Consider the following 23324-nt stretch of genomic DNA (forward strand, 5'->3'; position numbering starts at 1 on the left):
AACACACTTGGGTATATTGAAACAGAACAGGTTATTTTACATTTTAGATACAGTATAACAAAAAAATGTTCACAACGTTAGCTGTAAAGAGGGGCTGCAATCGTATGAACCGCTGCCTTTTATGTGAAGGTGATGGACGATATGCTCACTGTTGTAACATCCACCCGTTGTAAAAAGAAAAGTGACATCTAGTGGATAGTAGTAGCAATAACATTCATGTTAATGAATGTTCAGTGCTTACGGAAATATGAAAGAAAAAAATCGATTCACAGCTTTTGAGAATCGACATTGAATCGACCGCATTTTAAAAACGGTTAATCTATTTTTAGATTTTTTTGCCCTGCCCTAGTGACAGGCCTTTTTAAGTTAAGATCATCAATATCTTATTTATCTACTTTTTAAGTATCAAAGTATAGAGAAAGTTTATTTTGCAAATTTGTTTGAAGCGAGAGTCTATATTCAGTCTGTACTGGTTTGCAATCAGAACGGATGTGGTTCAGTTAAAAAAAATGCTTTTTTAATTTTATGTGTTCCAAAATATGTTTTAATATGTTTTGCAATACACAACTCTGTAGCACTATGACATTTATGACTCATTGATTGCTTTTTGCTCAAAATGCGCTGTTTTCATAGTGTATCTGGGTCCGCCGGGTGTGTCGGCTTTGTAAACAAACTCACGTGTATGGAGCTGCCAGCTGGAAATCTTTGCAACAGTTTTTACGACACTGTAAACAGACAATTCTGTTTATCATCCACGTGGGGCAACAGTGAGCAGAAGTTGCTCGTTGTCGCTTTAAGATGATGCAAATTCTGTGTATTTGTTTGCCTTAGGGTTCTTGTTTTCAGCCAGACACGCACATGGAAACAAGACAGAAACAAAAGAGAGGTTTTAACAGCTCCACCTTTCTAATAGGTTCTCTAGCTAAATGGTGTCAGTTTAATTGTACTGTTTAATAGCATGGCATTGTGACAAAACAGACAGCTTCGTGTCATTTTGATAAATGTATTATTGTGTTTTTTCAAGGCGTGAAATGAGTATTTATCTTTATATCATCATCATCACCACTGTTCATAACTGAAATATTGAACAAAAATTAAGACCTTGAAGGAACACCATTGCCCTGATGGTCCATACCTTTAGGTTAATTGTTAGGAATGCACCCTTACAGTTGTTGCCTTATAGAAAAAAGCAGTAGACTTAGATCTGAGAAAACATACAGCATCATCTATTCTATTTAAACACAACACTGTATTTGTAATGAATAAATTTAACTTAAAGTGATCAGATGATTGGGGACCACTCTCCATAACCACTAATGTTCTATGTTGCCACACATAAGGCCCCATCTTTTGATAACTGTTCTTACTTACATCAATAGCCTAAATATCATTTAAATTAAACCCTGACTAATATTTAAAACTCCCTTCTTCACACATGCACTATCCGCAAAACAAAAAAAGTTTGATACAGTAAAATCATATGTAAAAACGCAACTTCGTTTGGTCCACATAACCAGGGTTTATTTGTAGCTGGTTACCATGGTTACTAGTAAACATCAGAAAGCTATGGCGACACGGAGCACAGGTAGGCTATACATCCTCAAAATTTTCCATCACCCACCGAGCAGCATACGAAACAGACATAGAATGCTATTTAAGTCTTTTTACTAAAATGCTGTTTTAATCTTATTATCCTAAATCATCTTTTTTATCTGAAATGCACTTTGTATGTTTTATTTACACTTGTTTTGAATCCACTTTCGAGCTCCGAGGGTCGCGTTTGGGAGCTGTCAAAAGCGTCTCATGTTTCCAACGCACTTTGCCCATGATCGCTTGGGCAATGAACTGCACGCGCAGCGCGGCTCTACGGAACTAGGACCCGGATGTTACGACAATCACACCGTGAGTATGAGCGACGCCTGAGCAATCTTACATAAATGTATAGATCGTGTTATTCATCAGTTCAGCTTCTTTGTGAAGTTTGCAGTCCAATGAAATGTAAAGTGCACCTAAAACAATCATAAGTTGTGTTGGTGCCAACTAAGTATAAAGAGCATGGTCTGTATTTTAACATTTACAGGTGGGAAGTCTTGTATATGATCTACAACATAAACCTGAGAGTAAAAGGGGATATGTCTTAGCAGGCCGTACTGCTCTACGTTTTTTGCCCCCTGTTAAGGTGGTTCCTATATTTCTTTCATCACAATAATTTATTTTCATATATTAATAATAATATAGCTAGCAATTAATATTTATAAAAACCCTACCACCTGTTTTTGTAGATGACCACACCTTCACCACAGAAATACCAGCAGGATTGGTCTCGGCTTTCTGTGTGCTCTCCTGGCAAAGCACCCTTTAACAGCTCCACACCAAGGTTCATGGACAAACTCTCAATGACGGACTCCAGTCCTGGGTAAATTCCTGAAACGATCCTAGTAGACATTTAATTCAGTTTTAAACATACTGTTTGACTTCTGAATGTCTTAAAAGGGTTAGTGAAGCATGTGAAAAATAGAAATTTCAAAAATGCATTATGACAATTTACACTCTGACGGTCTTATCTTATCTCATCCCAGCAGGATATAAGTATGTTCTAAAGAGCATTTTGTGTATGGTTAACATAATTACGATCCTAAATGGTCTCCAACTGTACATCTTATTTTAAGTCCAGGGGCATATGCACACGAAATCATCCAAAACAAGGTGTCTTGGCCTATGAAATTCAGCTCTACAGATTGGTCAAGAGTGCCCATGCTGGAAAGAAAGGCACTACGGACAGAGGTACAAAAACATTTACAGAACAGAATAGTGAACAAAATACATTTTCATTTGCTGACATAGATTCCCTTTTGTTTGTGTTTGTATCAATGCAGCTCTTGAGCGACAGAGACTTTCGGAAACAGCAGAACAGGGTCGCATATCTACGCCTGTACTACTGAACAAGTAAAATGATTTACTATCACAAAAAATGCTAAAGCTACTACACAATCTAAGAATCTATATTCTCATTAAACATGTAAGCGATAAGCTTTTCCCTGCTTGTTTGCCGTTTCCATTAAATATTACTGGGTATAAAACCGCTTTTTTTAAGTGTCCTAATTATATGCCTTCCATTTGTCAACTTTCAGTGCAACACAATCTATTTTACATGGTGTCTAATTTGTACAATCTTATTTGTATGTTTTAGTACGATTTCCTTTAGATTTAGGGGTGGGGCTTCAGTATTGCTTTTTCTACTAATGGTGCATTATTGCAGGATTCAATAATTCATACAAATAAGCTCGTAAAATAGTTGCAAATTCTCATAAGACCAGGCTGAAGAGTGAGCGAAAGAACACATTTTTATCAAAGCTGTTTGTCAAAGCCTCCTATGTTTGCTATATTTTAAAAATGTGCTTTTGTGACAATATCTTCATGCCAAACAATAGAAAGACATTTATTACCATCATCCAAAGTAACATACAGTACATCGAAATCAATAGAGAATGACACGTGATGCCTTTGCGAATTGTAAAAACTAAAACTTTGTTTTTTTTTACATTTAAAATGTAAATAGCTAGGTTTTGGATGTAAATTGTAAAGTGTGATACTGTTTTTGAAAACTGTATTTTGTAATATTTTTGTTCAGTCTGTCATTCCATAGGAATCAAATGACAGTAACTTGGTTGACCAAAGCTGAAGCACTGCGCTGAGACACCGTTTCCAAATTGGAGTCGTTTCAGGACTGGCTCCTCAAAATGTCATTAGCAAGTGCTAAAAAGTCATTATTCATCACCATAACTTATTCAAACAGCTGAGTCAATATCGCTATTTTCATTTTTTCCGTCTCACTTTCGGCTTCTTGACTGGTCGTAGATAAGGGTTGTCAATCATATTTTCCTCACTGGGCTTCCCTGCAGGCACACCACCACCAGGTGGCAGAACTGCATTCTCTTTATCTGCACCTTGATCATCCTGAACAAAAAATGTTATAAAAAAATAGCAAGGGAAAAGGGAAAGCATAGATGTTGCGGAAAATAAATATAGACAATCTGAAAGAAAAGGTTCTAGCTTGCCTGAATCATGTTGTTGGGATTGTTCTCTGTGTCCGTCTGATCGTCCTGTTCGGATGAATCGGTTTCTTCCAGCATCTGAAGCTCTAGTTCAGAGGGCAGCAGGGCGCTCAGGTACGGGATGGAATTTGGCCGCGCAGCGATCACTAAACAAATAGAAATACATCACACACAGAAAAACGTATGATGGTGAATGACAGGTGAATAAAGACATCCTTAAGACCAATTAGTCAAGAAATGGAGTAGTCTAGAACATAGGATTTGAAACTCACAGGGGAAGGCACTGATGTCATCCTTAAAAAGGCTCTGAGTCTCTCCGGTCTTGGCCATGAAGCGTGTGAGAGCACGTTCCACATCTCTCCTCTGTGAGGCTGCCTTCTCTCTCACCACTTGGTAATCTGACACAGGCTCTCGAAAGGTCTAAAACAAAAAATGGAAAGTTTTAAATGAACACCCCACACAATACAGCTCACCAAACAATGTATCATTAATCATCTGAGAATAATATTAATAATAAATAGCGCCAAAACAAGTAAACCGCAACTCACTGGCGTTTTGATGTAAGTATGAGGATCTGGGAATTCTGGGAAGTGGCTTGGGATGTGTGGAGGGTGAGTGCGCTTCTGACCAGTCATGAGGGCTTTCGGTACCACGGAGGCATTTGTTACCGGGGCTGTAAGGAAGGTTAAGTGTTACATTAAAAACTGATGGAAATGTTACACTAAGAAACAAATAAATTGCATACATATGTAAAAATGTAGCATAAACTACGGCAGAAAGGTTTCAGACTGCCCCAGCAGGATACCTACGTGCAGTTATGACCATCCTTTGAGATCTCTTGGCATATGCTGGAAGAGTATCTACATTGAAACCTAGGATGTGAAAAAAAAATAGATCAAGCAATAAATTACGATTCAACCACATGGAAAATAAGTGAAATATGTATACTCCCTAAGATAAGTAGCTATATTTATTATTGAAAAAGCAACTAACCCATTTCGACCAGTGTGATGACCACATCCGAGAGTGTAGGAGTACTCCTAGCAGTGTGTTCACAGTTCGCCCTTGCGCAACGTCCAACCTCAGATATATCTGACAAAAGTAAATCATACTGTTAGTACTGTATAAAGTCATAGTGGTACAGCAAAGACAGGCTGTATGGTTGATTTAATGCAAGAAAATATTATAGGTGGTACATGCAAAGGGTAGACATGGAGTGTGTATGTACTCACAGCTCTGCATCATCTCAGTGAGGGTCTCGACTGCAGCCTTCTCAGCACTCTCAAAGCCACACTCTGTAAGCAGAGAGCTAATCACCACCTGCAGTGTACGCCGCCGGGCTAGCTGGTAGTTCTCCGAAGGACTTGTGCTGGTCTTACTGGCCGCCGAGCGCTAAAAGCAATAAAACAGAGATAAAAACATGGAGATCAGAAGGGTTACTGTTCTGACACTATACTAAGTGATGTGGTTGGCTCAAAACCCAGTGAATGAAACTAAACAATGGGAATTGTATTGGTTTTTAATGGAGACCATAATGGGCTCTACTGGTCATTTGTTGGGTTCTATGGGTGGGATGTTATCTGGCCAAAGGAATTAAATAGAATACTATTAAATCATACTGGAATAAGTAAAAAAAAAACACACTACATAAAGGAACTTTGTTATGGTTGCCATAGTATACAGATGATGCTTCATAATTGTATCCGTTATGACAACTATTAGATTAGATAGACTATTAGATATTAGACATTTCAGCAGAAAACTAAAGTTAGGTTTCTAACGATTTGGGGTGTGTCTAGAAATGCTGTCTAGAAAGGCAGCTAACGTTACTAGGTTTTGAAACACAGCCTTTGTGCTGAAAGATAACGTTACCGTACTGTTACTGTAACTTACGGGTCAGGGCGTTTTTTTACATCAAACAACAAATACATTAGATTGTTTTAAATGGATCGGTTCCTAAATTTGCCTTTGAACGTACCCTAAGATTAAACTAACGTTACTCAAAAAGTCGATGTTGATTAACGTTAGCTAAGCTAACAGGCTGCAGACAAGAGAAATTCAAAATGATATTTACGTTTCCAGAGTTTAAAGAGCCGCTTCCCATCACTGCAGAGTCTGCCATTTCTATCTAGCGATTTTTCTTCTGGTGTTTAGCGTTCGCAAATAAAGACATTGTGTCTAGTGAATCATATTTGTGTTGTAATGTTGAGTAAAAATGGCAACCCAATAATATCTTCAACAGGGCCACCGGAAGATTGCTTTTACCGTGTGTATCTCCAAAATAAAAGTCTAAGATAAACGAAACTATTGTTCTTCTTCTTCTTCTTCTTGAAACGTTTATTGGCGGTGGGCAAGCCAACATTTGGTGCATTACCGCCACCAACTGAAATGGAGTGTGAAGTGAGAATGGGGAAAAATAAAACAAAACAACTTATATTCTCATGAAATTTCCTGTTCTATTATATAACTTATTATCATTCTTCTGAATTTTTTATACCTAATATTAGCTTTAAAGACGTGTTATCTGTGCCTTCTGTCTGTAACTTTGTTTCCAGAATCTGTCTCTCTTTACAGTATGCTCTACACTGTAGATAAAATAAAATATGCTCAACTGTTTCAGTTTCTAAACTATTGTTTTTACTGACCTCTTGATTTAAATGTATAAGATGACCAAGCTCCATACAAATCAGACTTTTGATTTGGTTTTGTTTTATTGTGTTATAATTACACTCAAACAAATTAGTGGTTTTATTTCATCTTTTACAATTTGCAATTGCTGTGCTGGCACACAAGACGTCTGATATTAAATGTGAATATAATTTTAATTAGCGTGTTAATGTTATATACATATTGCATTGAGGTCAAATCATTTTATGTAATTTTAGTAATTTAGCATTTCATTGCCTGAATTAATAAAAAACAGAAATAAAGAAGTACGCCATTTGAAAAACTGTTCAGCTGTCCACGGTGATGCTCTGTCTTGGCCTAAGGTATTTTATTTTATAAATATTGTGGAGTAGCTAAATCATTGCATTTGGATGCAATAATCGCAGTTTCCCTGGCTTTTATTTTGAAAGTTGGTGCAGCAGGCAGCCATCACGCTGTCGCTATTTTCAACTGCCTCACCAGCTAAAGACTCGCTCATCACGTCTGCAATCGCATCACTGGTTGTTTTGGGTTTTTGGCCTCGATTCTTTACTGATGAGGGACTTTCGGCCCGACTGACACAGGGAGATGGGGGTACTCAATATCGCAGACCAGGTGAGAGACGTTAACTCTCAATGTGTCGCGTAGATCAATTAATTTGGTGTTCGTTCTCTGCGGTTGTATGCAGAGCCTGATAACGTACATTAGCTAGCAACCTGACGATTGCTTATCCCTATTCCCTAGCAGATCTGACATAAAACCTGGATTTTTATCATGTATTTAGTTATAAACGTAATGTTTTGCTTTACAATTACGATCGGGTTACTAGAAATGAGTTTAAAATGATAAATGTCCATTTTTCACGCCCAGACGTTAGCCAGCCAACTAGCCTAATGTCATGGGTGTCAGCCATCCGCATAAGAACATATCCATTGTATGTTGTTAAAATGCACCTTTTAGTTAACCTATTTTACGCAAATATCCTGATTGAGAAACATATTTAAATTATATGATTGCACAATATATTTAGTCCATTTACGAAGATCCATTAACAAATGTTGTGTTGCAGCTGGTTAGTAACACTTTCGGTTTATTTTCAGATCAGTTTATTTGATATCCATTTTACGATCAAATGCCAAAGACTCAGAATTTACACATTAACAGCAAACATTTTAATTATGTACTATTATCTGAACATGTTTGTTATTATTGTCACAGTATCATAACATCTAATCCTTCTTCCTCCAGTCGCCTCTGGTCCAGGCCATATTTAACCGGAATTTAGATGAAGTGAAGTTGTTTTTGCACAAGAAAGATGAAGTCAATGCACTGGTACGTTTTGAACGTCATATATTGCTGTGAATATGAATTGAGTGTGTGTCATCTCATCTGCATGCATTATGCCATCACAAATCGGTACAAATGGACAGGTTGTCCAGACTGCACACATGGGCTCTGTGGGTCTGTTATAATCATCAGTCTGGAAAGGAAGAAAAAATCGGTTCACATTTTATTTTTTTCCTCTCTTTCATCAGGACCAAGAGCGTCGCACACCTCTTCATGCTGCTGCCTGGCTGGGAGACGTTCAAATAATGGAGCTTCTCATTAGTGCAGGTATGAAGATAAACAACATGCAGTCTTATTTTATTACCCCGCCTTTCTGAAATGTCTTCTGTTTCTTTCATTTTTAAGGTGCAAATGTCAATGCAAAGGACCACGTGTGGCTAACGCCATTACACAGAGCATCTGCTTCCAGAAACGAGGTAAACAAACAGAGCGTATGATTTATGTGCCTGAGTAGCAGCTTATAGCTTATTCATACCATTTTAACAATTTCATACAGTGATTCAAATATTGCTTTTTCTCAGAGGGCTGTGGGGCTGCTGCTTAGAAAGGGAGCAGACGTGACGGTACGGGACAAGTTCTGGCAGACGCCGCTGCACATTGCTGCGGCCAATCGAGCCACACGTTGCGTCGAGGCTCTGCTGCCCCACGTGACCAGCCTGAACATGGCGGACCGGACGGGCAGAGCGCCCCTGCATCACGCTGCTCTGAGTGGATACCAGGAGGTAGGGCTCTAGGGTGGCATTAGTCATCTAATGCGTTCTGGCGAATAAATGGCCCTGTTTAAAAGAGTGCGTGGACAACTTCAGCCCTTAACATCTTTATTTAAACACTCCACAATCCTGGAGAAGTGCAAATTACTGTCAGAGCTGATGTCAAGCTTCCATTTCAAATAGTGTTATTGTAGATGTTATGGAAGCTTTTCAGCATGGCGTTGTCACATAATTGTGTATGTTTGTTGATGTACAGTGAATCTGACCAAATTGAATCTTCAGGCTTTATTATGCATATGGGTTTAAATAGTGCTGTGGGTTTCACAAACCTGCAATATCCAGATGGTTTTAATAAATAGATGCAATGTTGCTATGTGTCTCCTGCACACTAGATGGTTAAATTGCTGCTGAACAAGGGAGCCAATCTGAGTGCCAGTGACAAAAAGGACAGGCAGCCTATTCACTGGGCTGCGTACCTCGGTGAGTTCATACTGGGATCTACCTGAAGGGTGCCTAGTACACTACAAGGGGATAGTTTCACAGGATGTGTTCTTTTTAAAGTGTTGCCGTGGACCAATCAGATTAAAGGGGGCGGGATAAGAAGTTACATTGAGTGCAATGGTTAGGGCTGCAGGATATGCGATAAGATAATATGTTTGAACTGAATAAGTCTCAATTACATTCCGAGTTTTTGAAAACATATGTTATTTTCTTGGCGCAGATGGCCAAAGACTGTGTGTATTGTAGCCCAAATTGTCCTGTAGTACTTTGTTTTTTCATCCTGTTAACGTATTGGATGGTGGCTAACCTGTTTGTGTGTCTTCAGGACATCTGGAGGTGGTTAAGCTGCTGGTGTCTCAGGGCTCAGATAAGAGCTGTAGGGATAAGCGGGGATACACCCCTCTCCACGCAGCTGCTGCCAGTGGCCATGTTGACGTGGTCAAGTACCTGTTACGTAATGGAACTGAGGTTAGAACCCCTCTATGGTACCACTTTAATCTAAAATGATTCATGTTTTGGTTATTGGAATTGTGATGTGTTTATAGCAGGCCTGACTATGAGGGCCCAAATGGGGTCGGTGTGAAAGCATTTCAGACCCATTTGGACCAATAAATCATTATTTTAATATATATTTATTTTTGGCACCATTTTAGATTGATGAGCCTAATGCTTTCGGAAACACTGCTCTCCATGTGGCCTGCTACACGGGACAGGAGGCCGTAGCCAACGAGCTGGTCAATCGCGGGGCCAACGTCAACCAGCCCAACCACCGTGGCTACACTCCCCTGCACCTGGCTGCGGTGTCCACTAACGGAGCGCTCTGCCTAGAGCTGCTGGTTAATAACGGTGCTGATGTCAACATGCAGGTATGCTGTTGAGTCATGAGAATGCTCAGATTGACATTTTCGGAATAGTAGAGAATAACGCACAAGTTGCATGTGATTCTTTATGTATTTCTTCTCTCTCCAGAGTAAAGAAGGGAAAAGTCCTTTGCACATGGCAGCAATTCATGGACGTTTCACTCGCTCTCAAATTCTCATTCAGAACGGTCAGTTCTCGTCCCGCTATCCTTTTCCAATCCTTATCGTGTTTCTTATGTGGTTGGATTGCGATGCACTGATAAATGAAGTATAATACAATGCAAGTCACATTGGATAACACTGCGTGCTGAATTCATGAATGTTTTGTGTGTTCTCTGTGCAGGTGGGGAGATAGATTGTGTGGACAGATATGGCAATACTCCTCTTCATGTTGCTGCTAAGTACGGCCATGAGCTGCTTATCAGTACTTTAATGACAAACGGGGCTGACACAGCCAGGTACAGTACTCTCTGTGTTTGTGTTTGTGTGTGTGTGTGCGTGTGTGCGCGTGTGTGCGTGTGTGGAATCTTCATTTTCATATCGCCATCAGCAATTTTTCACTGAGATGTTAGTCATGCCCGTATATTATTGTTGGGCAGGAAAACTGGCAATATCTTTTTGAGGTATGAGGTTATTAGCAAGATTTTGTAGATCCTGTGTTCTCCAGTGTTTTGACTGTCATTGGATGTTGTTTCCTATTTGCATACTTTTTTGCATTAAGCTGGACACACCCACACCACATATCGGCCGTATATTTTATCTGTCATTCTCAAAACCCTCAACATGTAAATCACCCAAAGCGCATTCAGTGCAATGGCCCTTAAAGTGAGTTGGATTACAGGCGGCACGTGTATAAACAAGATGAAAGATTTGCATTTACAAGGAAGCTGATTGTAATCTTAAATCAGTTTGCATTTTGTCTTCTGATAGTGTTAGTAGTAAAATAACGGCTTTTTGCTTTCCCACAGGCAAGGGATTCATGGAATGTTCCCTCTACACTTAGCTGTCCTTTACGGGTCCTCTGACTGTTGTCGTAAGCTACTTTCCTCAGGTACACACACTGTTTCTATCTTCTAAATGACCAGTTGCAGAGAGGACTGAAAAATCGGGCATAATGTCTGCTTTTGGATGCAATGTCCTTTCAGTCTTTCATTTACAGTCCCTTAAAAGAACATCTGTGTCAGTAACAAATAGTAATACCGTGAATACTTTATTACTTTTTTGTTAGTGTTCGATTAGAACCAGTGTGTGTGTGTCTCTTGTAGGTCAGCTGTACAGCATTGTGTTGTCGATGAGTAAAGAGCACGTGCTCTCAGCCGGGTTTGACATCAACACCCCAGACAACTTTGGGAGGACCTGTCTACACGCTGCTGCCTCTGGAGGGTGAGACAGGAGCTCTACTTAGAATAGGCTATTTAAAGGGACACTGTCCCATTTTATGCCACATGTCCATAAGATGGAAACTTTGAGCCCTGTGGTTATCAGTTTCCATAAGAAAAAACATTTGGTGATAAAGATGTTTTGGACATAGTTTTATGGTGTTGATGCCGTAATGTGTGTAAACTGGCTGTTGTGTTTGAGTTTGATTCTTGCCGCCGAGAAACGTGACTCAGTCAAGTTATAGCTATTTTTAGTCTGTTATTTTTTTAACAATATTTTTCCCCACTCAGAAACGTTGAATGTCTTAATCTGCTCTTGAGCAGTGGAGCCGACATGAGTAAAAAGGACAAGTTTGGGAGGTATGAGTCTTCTCGCTTTATTGAAATAATGAGATGTTGGGGAGACCGTGTGAGTGAATCTCACTGAGGCTGTTAGAAACATATTGCAGCCTAAAACCAGACAATGTTTTTTTTCTATTGATTCGGGTTAAAATTATGACCCAAACATGTGCTGTATCTCCTCATCAGGACACCTTTGCACTATGCGGCTGCTAATGAAAGGTATCAGTGTGTGGTCGTGCTGGTGGGAGCGGGGTCAGAGGTCAACGAGCGGGACCGTTCTGGCTGTACACCTCTACACTATGCAGCAGCATCCACTGCGTTCTGCAGGTAAAACACTCATGCACTCCCACACACCCACATAGCTTTATGGCAGTAATATTACTGTAATCTAGGGGTGTAACGGTACGCGAATTCGTACCGAACCATCACGGGGGAAAATTCCGAAAGGAGGCATCATTCCTATGCCCTACTCCCTTCGAAGGGCAGAGCCCTCGGAGTTTAGACTTTGGAGTGAACGGGGCATTTACGTGCCATTTATGTAGATGTTTGGAATGCACTTGGCAAAGGAAGCGACGTAATTTCCTCATTATCTTCAGCTGGCATGTTCCTGTGACAACGAAGCATTGTGTCTGTTAGCAGATGTCACTGTTTTAATGGCATAACTTAAGCATAAAACCTAACTGTTTGCAAATAAACATACATTTGATATTTTAAAAAGGTTTTTAATTATGCTATATAATATTTAAACACTAATATATAAAACTTTTCAAAATATAAAATGTATTGAATACACGTACCGTTACACCCCTACTGTAAACCCCTTGGTTTAACAATGTTTACTGTAATTGATACCGTGTGTCTGCTTTAGAACGGACCGAGCCCATGCCAGCACCCTTCAGAACCAGGAGGACAGGGGGAAAGAATCTTTCTTGTAAGTCCACCGTGACAATTCGGGCAAACATTAAAAATAATTGGTTAACCATAAAGGAATGTCACACTAGGTTGTCACTTAAATTGTTATGATAGTAATAATTATTAAAAAAGAAATAAAAGAAAACATGTTTGTGTAATGTATGACATTATAGAGTTGAATCATGGGTACGGATTGTCTTGTACTGAATCACATCATTGCACCCTTTAAGCTATTTTTGGGTCCGGACCTCTGACAAATGTTGCCTACTTTACATGTATTTGTTACATAAACCGTTGACACAATCCATCGTCTCTGCAGGTGTGTGGAGCATTTGTTGGATAACGGTGCCGATCCGTCTCTGTGCAACACTAAGGGATACAGTGCCGTGCATTACGCAGCAGCCCACGGCAACAAACAGAACCTGGAGCTGGTGAGAATGACCTTATACACTGTCATCCGTCGTATATTAATGTTATGTTTATTAACATAAAAACGCCTAAATGCACTCTTATATTGTTACGGTTCTGTAGCTTTTGGAAATGTGCTTCAACACTCTGGAAGAGAAAGAGAGCAATGAGCTTGTTAGCCCACTACACTTGGCGGTGAGTACAAGATCTGCTTAATTTATGTAAAACAGCACCCTCTAATAGCCATGAAATAAAATTTTCTTTAAGATGCTTGTAACTAGTAACAGTTGTTGATAAATTAAGATATTAGAGTGTTTTAAAATGACCCTCATGCTTTGCATCACTTGTCAGGTGGATTCGGGTCACTGGGAATGCCTGACCGTGTTAATAGAGTCTGGAGCGTGTGTGGATGCGTGTGACCCGGCGGGCCGCTCTGTGCTGTATTTAGCCTCCCAAAGAGGACATGGCCGCTGCGTGGAACTCCTGCTCAGCCAATCAGCATCCTGCCTGCTTGCAGAGCACTGCAGTAAATGGGGCCCGCTTCACGTGGCAGGTACTGAGAGTTTGTTTGTGTGAATTGCTTTGTGACGATCTTTGCACGGGAGTTACCTTATACTTTTTAATCGCTCAGCTGCCAACGGCCATTCAGAATGTCTGCGAATGCTGCTCTGTAGTGAAGGTGGAGCCGATCTTGTCAATGTCACCGATATGGAGGGACAGTACGTATGAGCTAAGAATATTTTCCCTACCACTGTTGATAAATGATCAAAACTGTATCTGAAGTGTATTACATCACCATTTAGAAGTGATAGAATTGTCTAAAATATCTCTTTCTCTTTGTAGAACGCCACTGATGCTGGCGGTGTTGGGGGGCCACACTGACTGCGTGCATGTGCTGTTGGAACGAGGAGCATGCCCTGATGTGAAAGACAGGAGAGGAAGAACAGCCTTACACAGAGGGGTGAGAGCTCAAACGTGAATTATGTTTATTGGTCCTCATGTCTATGGGTGTCTGAACGTGCCTGTTTTTCTAGGCGGTGATGGGTCGGGAGGACTGTGTAACCGCCCTGCTCTCCCACAGCGTCTCGGTCCTCAGCAGAGATGTTCAGGGGCGAACCGCGGTCCATCTTGCTGCCTCTTGCGGCCACGCTGATATTCTCTCCAATCTTCTTTCTGCTGCTGACCACGCCCATCCCCAGGACTCAATCACAGACCGCCACGGCTACACACCCACACACTGGGCAGCCTATCACGGTAAAAAAAGCACGTTCGTGTTAAACTAAGCAAAAAATGTACAATGCTGTTGAGACAAGTGACATGTTTGTCTTGTGAACCCACAGGTCATGAAGACTGTTTGGAAGTTTTACTTGAACTTAAACCATGTAGTATCCAGGAGGGAAACCCCTTCACCCCACTGCACTGTGCTCTGTAAGTGTTAAAAACATTTCCCCCTCCCAGTTTAAATGTGTGTTGTCCCAATTTACATTTATTCATTTATCCAAAGCAACTTACAAATAAAAGAGTATTTAACATTTTGTCGATGACTGATGTCTATATGTCATCTCATTGCAGAATTAATGGCCATGGTGGTTCTGCAGAGCTGCTGTTGGAATCCAGTGTTTGTAATTCGCTGGTAAACATCAGGGATGCCAAAGGAAGGTTGGTGCAAAAATTACCAATCGAAAAAAAAACATTACAGCAGTTAACCGCTAGCTAACACTGCTTTCAGATTACTGTGATTAAGCAACTTGCACACGTTCCGCCGACAGGACCCCACTTCACGCGGCTGCGGTCGCTGAGGACGTGGCTGGGCTGCAGCTGGTTCTGCGGCACGGAGCTGACATCAACGCCGTGGACCACTCAGGACGTTCTGCACTGATGGTGGCCGCCGACAATGGACAAAGCGGTGCCGTGGGTAAGAGCCGGTGTTGTACATGCACTATAAAAATGTACACCATTTGACACGGACATTTCTAAACTAGCCTACCACTACTTACTTAATACAGAAAACGATTTTAGTTTTAGACCATACATTCAAATACCCACTCGTATGTGGCATGTGGCAAATTACATGCTCAAGCCTTGGAAATGTATACACCATTTGACAGTGGCAGTCAATGCATGTTCACAACACTAGCTTAGCGCTTTGTGTGCGAATAAGCACAAACAATTTCGGACAATATGTAAAATTTATGCCATGCATGCTTTACACATATAGTAGTGCAGATGTAAAGTCTACTTTGAGTACAAACGCATTGAAACCCCCAAATGAACCTCTTTGTGTTAAAACATGCGATTCGTTTTTGGTGTTAATGAAGATATTCGGTTGTCTTTGGCAGCCCTGCTGCTGCACAGAGCCAAAGCTGATCTGTCCCTCCTGGATGTTAACAAGAACACTGCCCTTCATCTGGCCTGCAGCAAGGTAACAAGACTAGTTCTACATTCCAGCTTTATCTTCAACCTTCCTCTGACATGTTGAACATTATCAGTAATCTTGTTTGTGTGTGTTAAGGCTCATGAAATGTGTGCCATGCTGATCTTGAAGGAGATCCACAACCCCATCCTCATAAATGCAACAAACAGTATGCTTCAGATGTGAGTTCTCCACACTTCAACCTTCATCTTGAAACCGATCATCTTATTAGGCGTTAAATATAGTTTTTGGGCGGCATCTGTTTCAGGCCCCTCCACATTGCCGCCAGGAATGGTTTGGCTACTGTGGTTCAGGCGTTACTGAATCGTGGAGCTACAGTGCTGGCAGTGGATGAGGAAGGTGAGTTTTGTTATTCAGGTAATAGTTGCACAGTGTAGTGTTACCCAATTTATGGTAAAATCTTAAATTTAAAGAGTTTTTTTTATCTTATGGTGGGACAGGAAAAATACAAAAAAAGAGCTCCATCTAGTGGCAGAAATGACATGTGTTTGATCAAGTTCCTCTCATGCTAATATTTCTGCCGTGTGTTTGATCTGGCAGGTCATACTCCAGCCCTGGCTTGCGCATCCAACAAAGCTGTCGCCGACTGCCTCGCTCTCATTCTCTCGACCATGAAGCCTTCCTCCTCCACGCCCCCCTCATCCTCTCCCTCGTCGCCCAGCCTCAACCTGCTCAAGCACTGTGGCATCACCGCCGCCTGTCCCCCCCTGCCCAATGGAGGCCTTCTTCATGGTTACGGCAAAGATCGCCATGGTGCTCCCATCGGCTTGGATGGCTGCTTGACTGAGTGAGGCTTCCTTACTCGCTAAAACAACCCGCGGTCACTCCGGTCCTCTCTACACACCTAGATAAACCTATATGCAATTACAGCCACACATCTCTCCTGTGCCAGTATCGAAGCGTTCCTTTACGTCTCGCTAGAGAGCAAACACGAGAGGACGGATTTAGCTATTTATTTATATATTTATTCCCCCCGCCCCATCCCAGACTCCCATTTTTAATGCTGTCCATTCAGTATGATTCTAATAAGTGGAAAAGCTGAATCTAAGCCATCTGATTGAACCAGTATCCACCACTGGTGACTCAGTCCTTTTTTCTTCGTTTCGGTTGATTTGACTCGGTTCATGTTAGAATTATGCAGCTCCGTGGTAACAGTGATAATGGAACGGTTTCCGTATCATGCCTCCTATTTGCGTGACGCTGTGGCCTTCCGTAGGAATTTACAGCCTGCCCTTAGGAACAATTTAAACGGGTTACACTCGATTTGCATGAATTGGCGGGACCATGTATTTGATAGTGGTCTTGTGTGTGTGCGTGCGTGCGTGCGTGCGTGCGTGCGTGTGTGTGTGTGTGTGTGTGTGTGTGTGTGTGTGTGTGTGTGTGTGTGTGTGTGCGACATCCACTTTTGTGCAAGAGTTTTTCATCCCATACTTGATTCTTACATTTTGAGGTTTTTATGTGAGGTGCAATCTGATTTAGCACAGATCAGGAACAACAAAGCAACCGAACAGAATAATTTCTGACATAAGGGAAAACCATACTACCTTAAGCCAAAAGACCAGTGACCTCCCACTAGAGGGGTCAGATATATAATGCATGTTTACTGTCAGAGGAAAGGGAGGGTGTTTGGAATGTGTCGTATTAGGTTTACAATGAAGGCGTCTGCTAGTCCACATCACTGTTTGTCGTTTGGCAGAAGAAAGTAAAGTTATAAATGTCATGCTGCCAGGCACTGAAATTATGAAGATGTTACACTATTGAAATATAGAAAGCACAAATTATGTCATTTATCGATACAGATTGTTGAGACTGCAGTTGTCATACACAGCTCTTTGGACCTCCATCTTTATTTAATTTTTGGGGGGTTCACTTTTGGGTTGGCAGGGGCTCGTAATACATCTCGAATTAAATTTGCTGCTTGGCTTTTTTTTATGAATTTACTGTTTTGCTTTTTTGATGGTGTAATTTTTAGTGTGGACCTGCTTTTACAGTGCCTACTAAATTTCTTTTTGGTCTGCTTAAGGTCCGGTCGGAGTTAAACGGACCATATTTGCTCCCGCAAGATGGTGCATGCATGTTAAGTATTTCTCTTGAAGATTGACTATATATATATATATATATATATATAAAACAATATATATATATCTCCGATCACACTTGTTATTTCTAACTTGAGGGAGTTGAAATATGAATGCAAAAAAATAATTGCAGCATTTAGACTCATTGGGCCTTTCTAAAATCACGGTGATGGGAGCAGTCATGAGTGTGACCAAAGTTGATCGAAATGCCATTTTATTAGGAACGAAATCCAAAATTAAAGACCCGACACAAGTTGTTCACCCCTGCACCCCCTCTTTATGAAATGCTTCCTTCTTGCCAAAGGTAGATTAAAGTTAAGATTGTGCTTCCATTAGGTTGTTTCACCTAAACCGCAAAATAAGACCATGTGAATGAGTGTTGGAAACATCCCTTTGTTTGTGCACCACAAACAGGCAATATAAGCTCAGTCACTATTGAGACAATCAGTTGAAAGGGCTTTTAATTTTACCATAGATTTTCTTTTCGAGCAAAAGCATCAACGAAATTTCCCAGATTATAAAGAGCTATAAAGAATCTATCCTCCATCCTAACCATTTCAAGACGTAAAACGTGGACTTGTTCTCAATTATACCAATACTGTTACTTTCATTACAGTATAGAGGGATTTGAATGATGTGGGTAGAGTAGCTTTGAAGTATTGTAACTGATAATTGTGTGAAGACAAACAGGCTGTGGTAAGATGTTTTGAAGGCCATGTGGAGAGTGCATTTATACTGATTTCTCATAAAGAAATTCTGAAATGACCTCTTTATTTTTGACTGTTTACACAAGACTCTAATCCACACAGGCCTGATATAAAGCACTTGGTTATTCAATAATTTAAAATAAAGAAAAAATATTGTGCATATTTAAACCTGTTCACAAGCTGCAAATGGGCAAATATCTGACCTCTACTTGCAAGAGTGCAATTGTGCATGCGTGAAAATCTGATTAGATTAGTTATGTCGCAGTGTTTTGAGTTGTTAGTTATTCACGTCTGAGGGGGAAGATCCCTCGTGGAGGAAGTTTAGATTTTCCTGTAGTTATTTGCGCTTTGGTGGAGGTTTTTGGTGTGTGTGTAGATGGACAGGGTACAAAGTGCAAGTCGATGATGAGCTTGTTATTTGCACTGCCAGTAAGCACTGCTTATAGTTGTACAAAAAAACTGAATATTTATACGTTTAGTTAGCTTGTCATACCACATTTAGTTGGAATAAGTGCCCGTGGAGCCTGCGATGAGTTTTCAAAACACATTTAGTTTAGTGCAAGATAAAGTGCTTCTTTTGATTGTATCTCGGAGCTAATTTTTCTCTATTTATTCACGATAGTAATTCATATCCAGCCAGAACCAATTAAAGCATACTTGTTTTTAACTCCTCATTTGTAATGTCTTATTGGCATTGCACTAAAGTAGTTGAAATGTCTTGTCGAATGTATGCCGTGACAGTAGCAGCTCGCTTCGGTGTTGGTGCTGATGTTGTGTGCGTTAGTTAGCGATTTAATAATAACAACACAAACTTTCTATCTAATCGAACCCTTTTGGAACCTTTAAAAGACTGAGTTGGTGCATTTGCTGTTTTACGTATGAACAATAAGGGAACTAGTCACAAAGGTTTTTAGGGTGAAGTGTAGCTGGTGTGGGGAGACCCCCACAATCATTTAGTGCCATAACCTTTTTCCTTTTTCTCATTTTGATGTTTGTAAAAATGTGAATGAATGATTCGGTTTTTGTGTGTGCGTCCAAGACCATTACCAAAATTAGAACAAGTCCAAACGAACATAAGCTACTGTGCCCATTATATATATTTTTGGAGATCCACATAGTATGTCAAATATTGTAAAATGCCAGTAAGTTCACAATCAGATGAAAAAATGCCAGTGTGTTTGTAACGGAGCTGTACAGATGGAGCTCCCCTCCGCCCATCGATGTTGCAGCGAAGCCGGTTTTGAGTCATTCAGTCAACGGCTCCTTCAAAAATAATATTCTGACCATTGTTCCATGTGGTCTGCGGTACTCTTCATTGCAAATTTGCGGGATAAAAGTTTCTTTATACGCAGTGGAACATTTTAAAAAGCCTTAAATCTTTATTACCTGGAGGGCAGATTTGAAATTTACCTAAATAAAACATTTACTTAGTTTTTCTCATTTCGTTCTGGATTAACAATTTTTGTTTTTTTACACATCATGCTCTCAAGGGCCAGCTTTCATCGCCTGTTATGACCAACATATAATGGTTACAGTTATTTGCAGGCGGTTCGAGCTGAATGAAACTGGAGTTATCTGATAATTGTAACCAACAATTTTTTGGGAAGCAGATAAACTGTAGCGCAGATGAATTGATCTCAGTGTCCTTATTTGTACGCTCATCCTTGCGTTTTGTATTATCAAATTGATTTCTCACAAAGGTATTAATGGCTGATAGAATGTCTATTTACCTCAGAGGACCAGCGTGTCCCTACTACTTGAATCCGCATCCATTTTAAGGCAATACTCAAAACACCCGTTTCATTAACCTACGTCTAGCTCCCGACTTTTTGCCTTAAAAGGAAACTGTATCGTTCAGCAGACGCAGCACTTGAGAGCTTTTGTTATCCTGGAATCTCATGTGGTGAGATTCACAAGAAGCACAGTTATATACGTTGACTTCACAGTTATGACTACGTTGGCATTTTGGTGGGATTAAATTTTTTTGCACTAGAAAATATTCAAATGATTATAGCGAAAATCTGCATAAAATGTAAAATGGTTGTTACAAAATGAACACCGTAAATGATTTGGTGAGACCTCGACACAGAACATAAATGTTGCCCGTTGAAAAATTATTTTATATATGCCAATGTAAATTTTCTCTCAGTTTTATTTTAGTGTCTTGAATGCAGCATTTAGGTAGTTACAAGAAACAAATCTGCGGTCTTATAAATGCAAATCTTTCTAACAAGGTAAGAGCACAATAGTGATTGTGCTATACGTTATTCCTCAAGACGGTTTGGTCTGCATTGTCTCGACGTGGCAATCTTACCTCATAAACTAGCTGTCCTTAATATCTGTCGCGCTATATACACTGGTAAGTTAGTTTCGAGTAGGTGATATTAGCTACGCATGCTCCGTGCAACCGGAATCCTAAGATCGCGTTCCTGAGGCCTTGCGATGTGGAGACATTTTTTCAAGAGGTTTGCATAGATGATGTCCCGGCTTACTCTGCTGATCCGTTGAGTTTTTTTACTTGCTACGCACTAACTGTTCTAATCATAAATCTACTAGCGAATGATGTAATCGGCTGCATTTCGTTTTCATCGGCAGCTTGTTTTCATAAGGCTAGTTAGTTAGACCATCAGAGCCTGACTGAATGGCTGATCTCACAGGGCATGTAGGGATCCCTTTAAAACACATCCTTTCATATTTGACGAAAGCTATGCAGGAATATTTTCGTTTTGATCTCGCTAATTTGCATAGTGCCACCGGAGATAGCCCAAGCGTTTCATTTTCTGTTCATCTGTATATCCGACACCTTGCTTGTTGGCTTTGGTTGAGAAAACGACTGCTTTGCGTGGCATGCTGCTATTTTTTTTTTCTTCATCTCTTTAAAGTACTACACTTTGTGACGAGTATGTGGGATTGTGCCTTTTGTTATCAAGTACATGCCACAGGGTATGGTCTTCCATTCAACACCTTTAGTGAGCCTTATGATTGAACAACTGTTGTACATTTCAAAACCAGCCGCCATCCGTGTAGTTGCGTTTCGAGCGGCCAAACTCGAGATCGAATTCGGCAGCACCGCAGATAAATATTTGTAAATTGAATTAATAACGGATTTTTTTTGTCGAATCTAGCTAGTGACCTGTTTGAAGTTTATGGAAAAAAAAACGTATTTAGTTTTACAAAGTGTGAATTCTTTAGTGAAGTAGACGTGTGCCGTGTCGTTTTTGTGTGGTAATGCATTGGAGATTAGTTGTAATCCAGTGTCGTGTAGAATGTTGGCATGACTCCTTTTTGTCTATGTTGTATCGACGTCAAACGTATCCACCTGAAATGGACTGAAGTGCAATAACTTTTCTGTGCGCCATAGTATCCTTAACGGAGGAAAATGCCCTTTTGCGTTATCCATCTTTTTTTAAGCAGGGTGTTAGTTATTTATTTTTTCGGATTGTACAAATTTCAACTCCTTCCTGCTTTGCCTACAGAAGTGGCACTTTCTTGTGGAATGTACAAAGGACTTCCACTTTGTGGAAACTGTGATAGGTGTCAAGCCTTAGTGATACTTGCGTACAGGAAAAATGGCGTACGTGTTGGTTGATGGGCTGAGGGTTCAGACAGTGGCGTTTTCCAGCCCCATTCAAAGTCAGTGTCTGCTTTTGTGGCACGTTTAGTGTATTTTGTGTATGTGTGTGGGGGGATGTTTAAATCTGTTCATTTACCTCTGACCGCTTAAATTAATACCAAAACGAAAGTGTATCGCCTAGAAATACAAATCGTTTTTAATAGAGATTTTTTTTATCTTCATTGTCACCAGTGACTTATTCAGGGTTTAATTCCCCCCCACACAATATTTTAACTTTGGGCCATATGCTATGCGGTACCAAAGAATGTTTCGTTGTTGATCTTTAGATTGGTATGTTTTTTTTCTTGCTTTGCAGATGTCTGAATAACATAAAGTCCCCAACATTGTCATGTAATATATTTGAAAAGTAATAAAAAAAACATTTTGGAACTTATCAAACATTCCTTCTGAATGTCATTGTACAAAACAGAAGTACCGTTTAAAAGTTGTTGGTTTCCCCAAGACCGGGCGTCTTTTAGTGTTCTTCAGTAGTGTAGTCCAGAATAATTTACTTCAACGTCCTTCATTTTGGCCTCAAGCAATCAATGACTTCATATTTAAACCTTAAAAACAGGGAGCACACTGAGGGAAGAAATAAATAATCGAGTATTTCACAACATAGGACCAATGTTTGTCTCTGTAGATATGGCCACTTGATTTCATTCTAGAACAAGCAATACGAGTATCGAGAGACAATTGTATGTTTCTTAAGATTTGTTGGCTGTGGCTCATTTTGGCCTGGCAATTTAATATGTGGCACCTTAGGTTAACACCCTCTTCTTATTACTGAGTCGTAACAGATTTCAGTGCTGAGAGAGCCTTATTTCAGTCAAACTGAATGTGAATTGGTTGTGTGCAGGATTCGGCCATTTTTGAATGGACTGGCTTTAATCAAATGGACCTTCCACGTCCCGTGTTTGAATCCAGTTTCACTACGACCCACCGTCTATAAGACTTTCCAAACGTTGCTGTTACACAAGAAAAGCAAAAAACTCAGCACTGTGGCAATGTTTCCACTGTTTAAACCCAGCGGCTTCGATAAAAACAGGGTTGGTATCACTGCTTCCTAGATCCACTCGACATGCCAAGTATTCGATGCGCGTTACGCCGCCAGTTAACATTTACATGAAATGCTCACTGGCTTTAAAAACATGATCCTGAGGTGTAATCTTTACAAACAAAAAGCCACAAATCAATGCACTATTTAGTCGAACTTGAAAATGTGTAGAGTTCGCAGGTATCATCTAATTCAGAGTTTCATCAGTGGAAACTTAGCGACAGGTTGTGTAGTGCAGCACCCAGTGTGTGTGCGTGTCTCCGAATACGAGTGTC

General features: G+C 40.3%; 3 protein-coding genes across 3 annotated transcripts; 2 read left to right on the forward strand and 1 right to left on the reverse strand.

Annotated features, from left to right (window-relative positions):
* The first annotated feature begins 1539 nt into the window (after positions 1 to 1539).
* Positions 1540 to 3300, forward strand: LOC130545542 (protein pitchfork-like). Its single transcript, XM_057320103.1, has 6 exons — positions 1540 to 1585; positions 1766 to 1902; positions 2081 to 2179; positions 2283 to 2416; positions 2670 to 2784; positions 2877 to 3300. The coding sequence occupies exons 1-6, from the start codon at positions 1540 to 1542 to the stop codon at positions 2940 to 2942; spliced, it is 597 nt and encodes a 198-aa protein (XP_057176086.1). The 3' UTR covers positions 2943 to 3300.
* A 114-nt stretch (positions 3301 to 3414) lies between these two features.
* Positions 3415 to 6332, reverse strand: taf8 (TAF8 RNA polymerase II, TATA box binding protein (TBP)-associated factor). Its single transcript, XM_057320101.1, has 8 exons — positions 6130 to 6332; positions 5288 to 5447; positions 5049 to 5147; positions 4865 to 4927; positions 4604 to 4728; positions 4328 to 4475; positions 4059 to 4201; positions 3415 to 3957 (listed from the first exon to the last, which is right to left on the reverse strand). The coding sequence occupies exons 1-8, from the start codon at positions 6175 to 6177 to the stop codon at positions 3817 to 3819; spliced, it is 927 nt and encodes a 308-aa protein (XP_057176084.1). The 5' UTR covers positions 6178 to 6332; the 3' UTR covers positions 3415 to 3816.
* An 820-nt stretch (positions 6333 to 7152) lies between these two features.
* On the forward strand, positions 7153 to 23164 carry ankrd52a (ankyrin repeat domain 52a). The gene is made up of 28 exons (XM_057363450.1): positions 7153 to 7316; positions 7950 to 8033; positions 8237 to 8315; positions 8394 to 8464; positions 8570 to 8770; positions 9151 to 9238; positions 9585 to 9727; positions 9913 to 10125; positions 10229 to 10307; positions 10463 to 10577; positions 11088 to 11170; positions 11385 to 11502; positions 11790 to 11858; positions 12027 to 12167; positions 12709 to 12771; positions 13072 to 13183; positions 13284 to 13355; positions 13512 to 13713; positions 13792 to 13879; positions 14004 to 14121; positions 14195 to 14414; positions 14501 to 14588; positions 14733 to 14819; positions 14930 to 15075; positions 15500 to 15582; positions 15673 to 15755; positions 15842 to 15933; positions 16135 to 23164. Exons 1-28 carry the CDS (start codon positions 7290 to 7292, stop codon positions 16383 to 16385), a joined length of 3216 nt encoding a protein of 1071 aa, XP_057219433.1. The 5' UTR covers positions 7153 to 7289; the 3' UTR covers positions 16386 to 23164.
* The last annotated feature ends 160 nt before the right edge of the window (positions 23165 to 23324 follow it).

The sequence above is a fragment of the Triplophysa rosa genome, linkage group LG21 (assembly GCF_024868665.1).
Source record: "Triplophysa rosa linkage group LG21, Trosa_1v2, whole genome shotgun sequence".
Lineage (NCBI taxonomy): Eukaryota > Metazoa > Chordata > Actinopteri > Cypriniformes > Nemacheilidae > Triplophysa > Triplophysa rosa.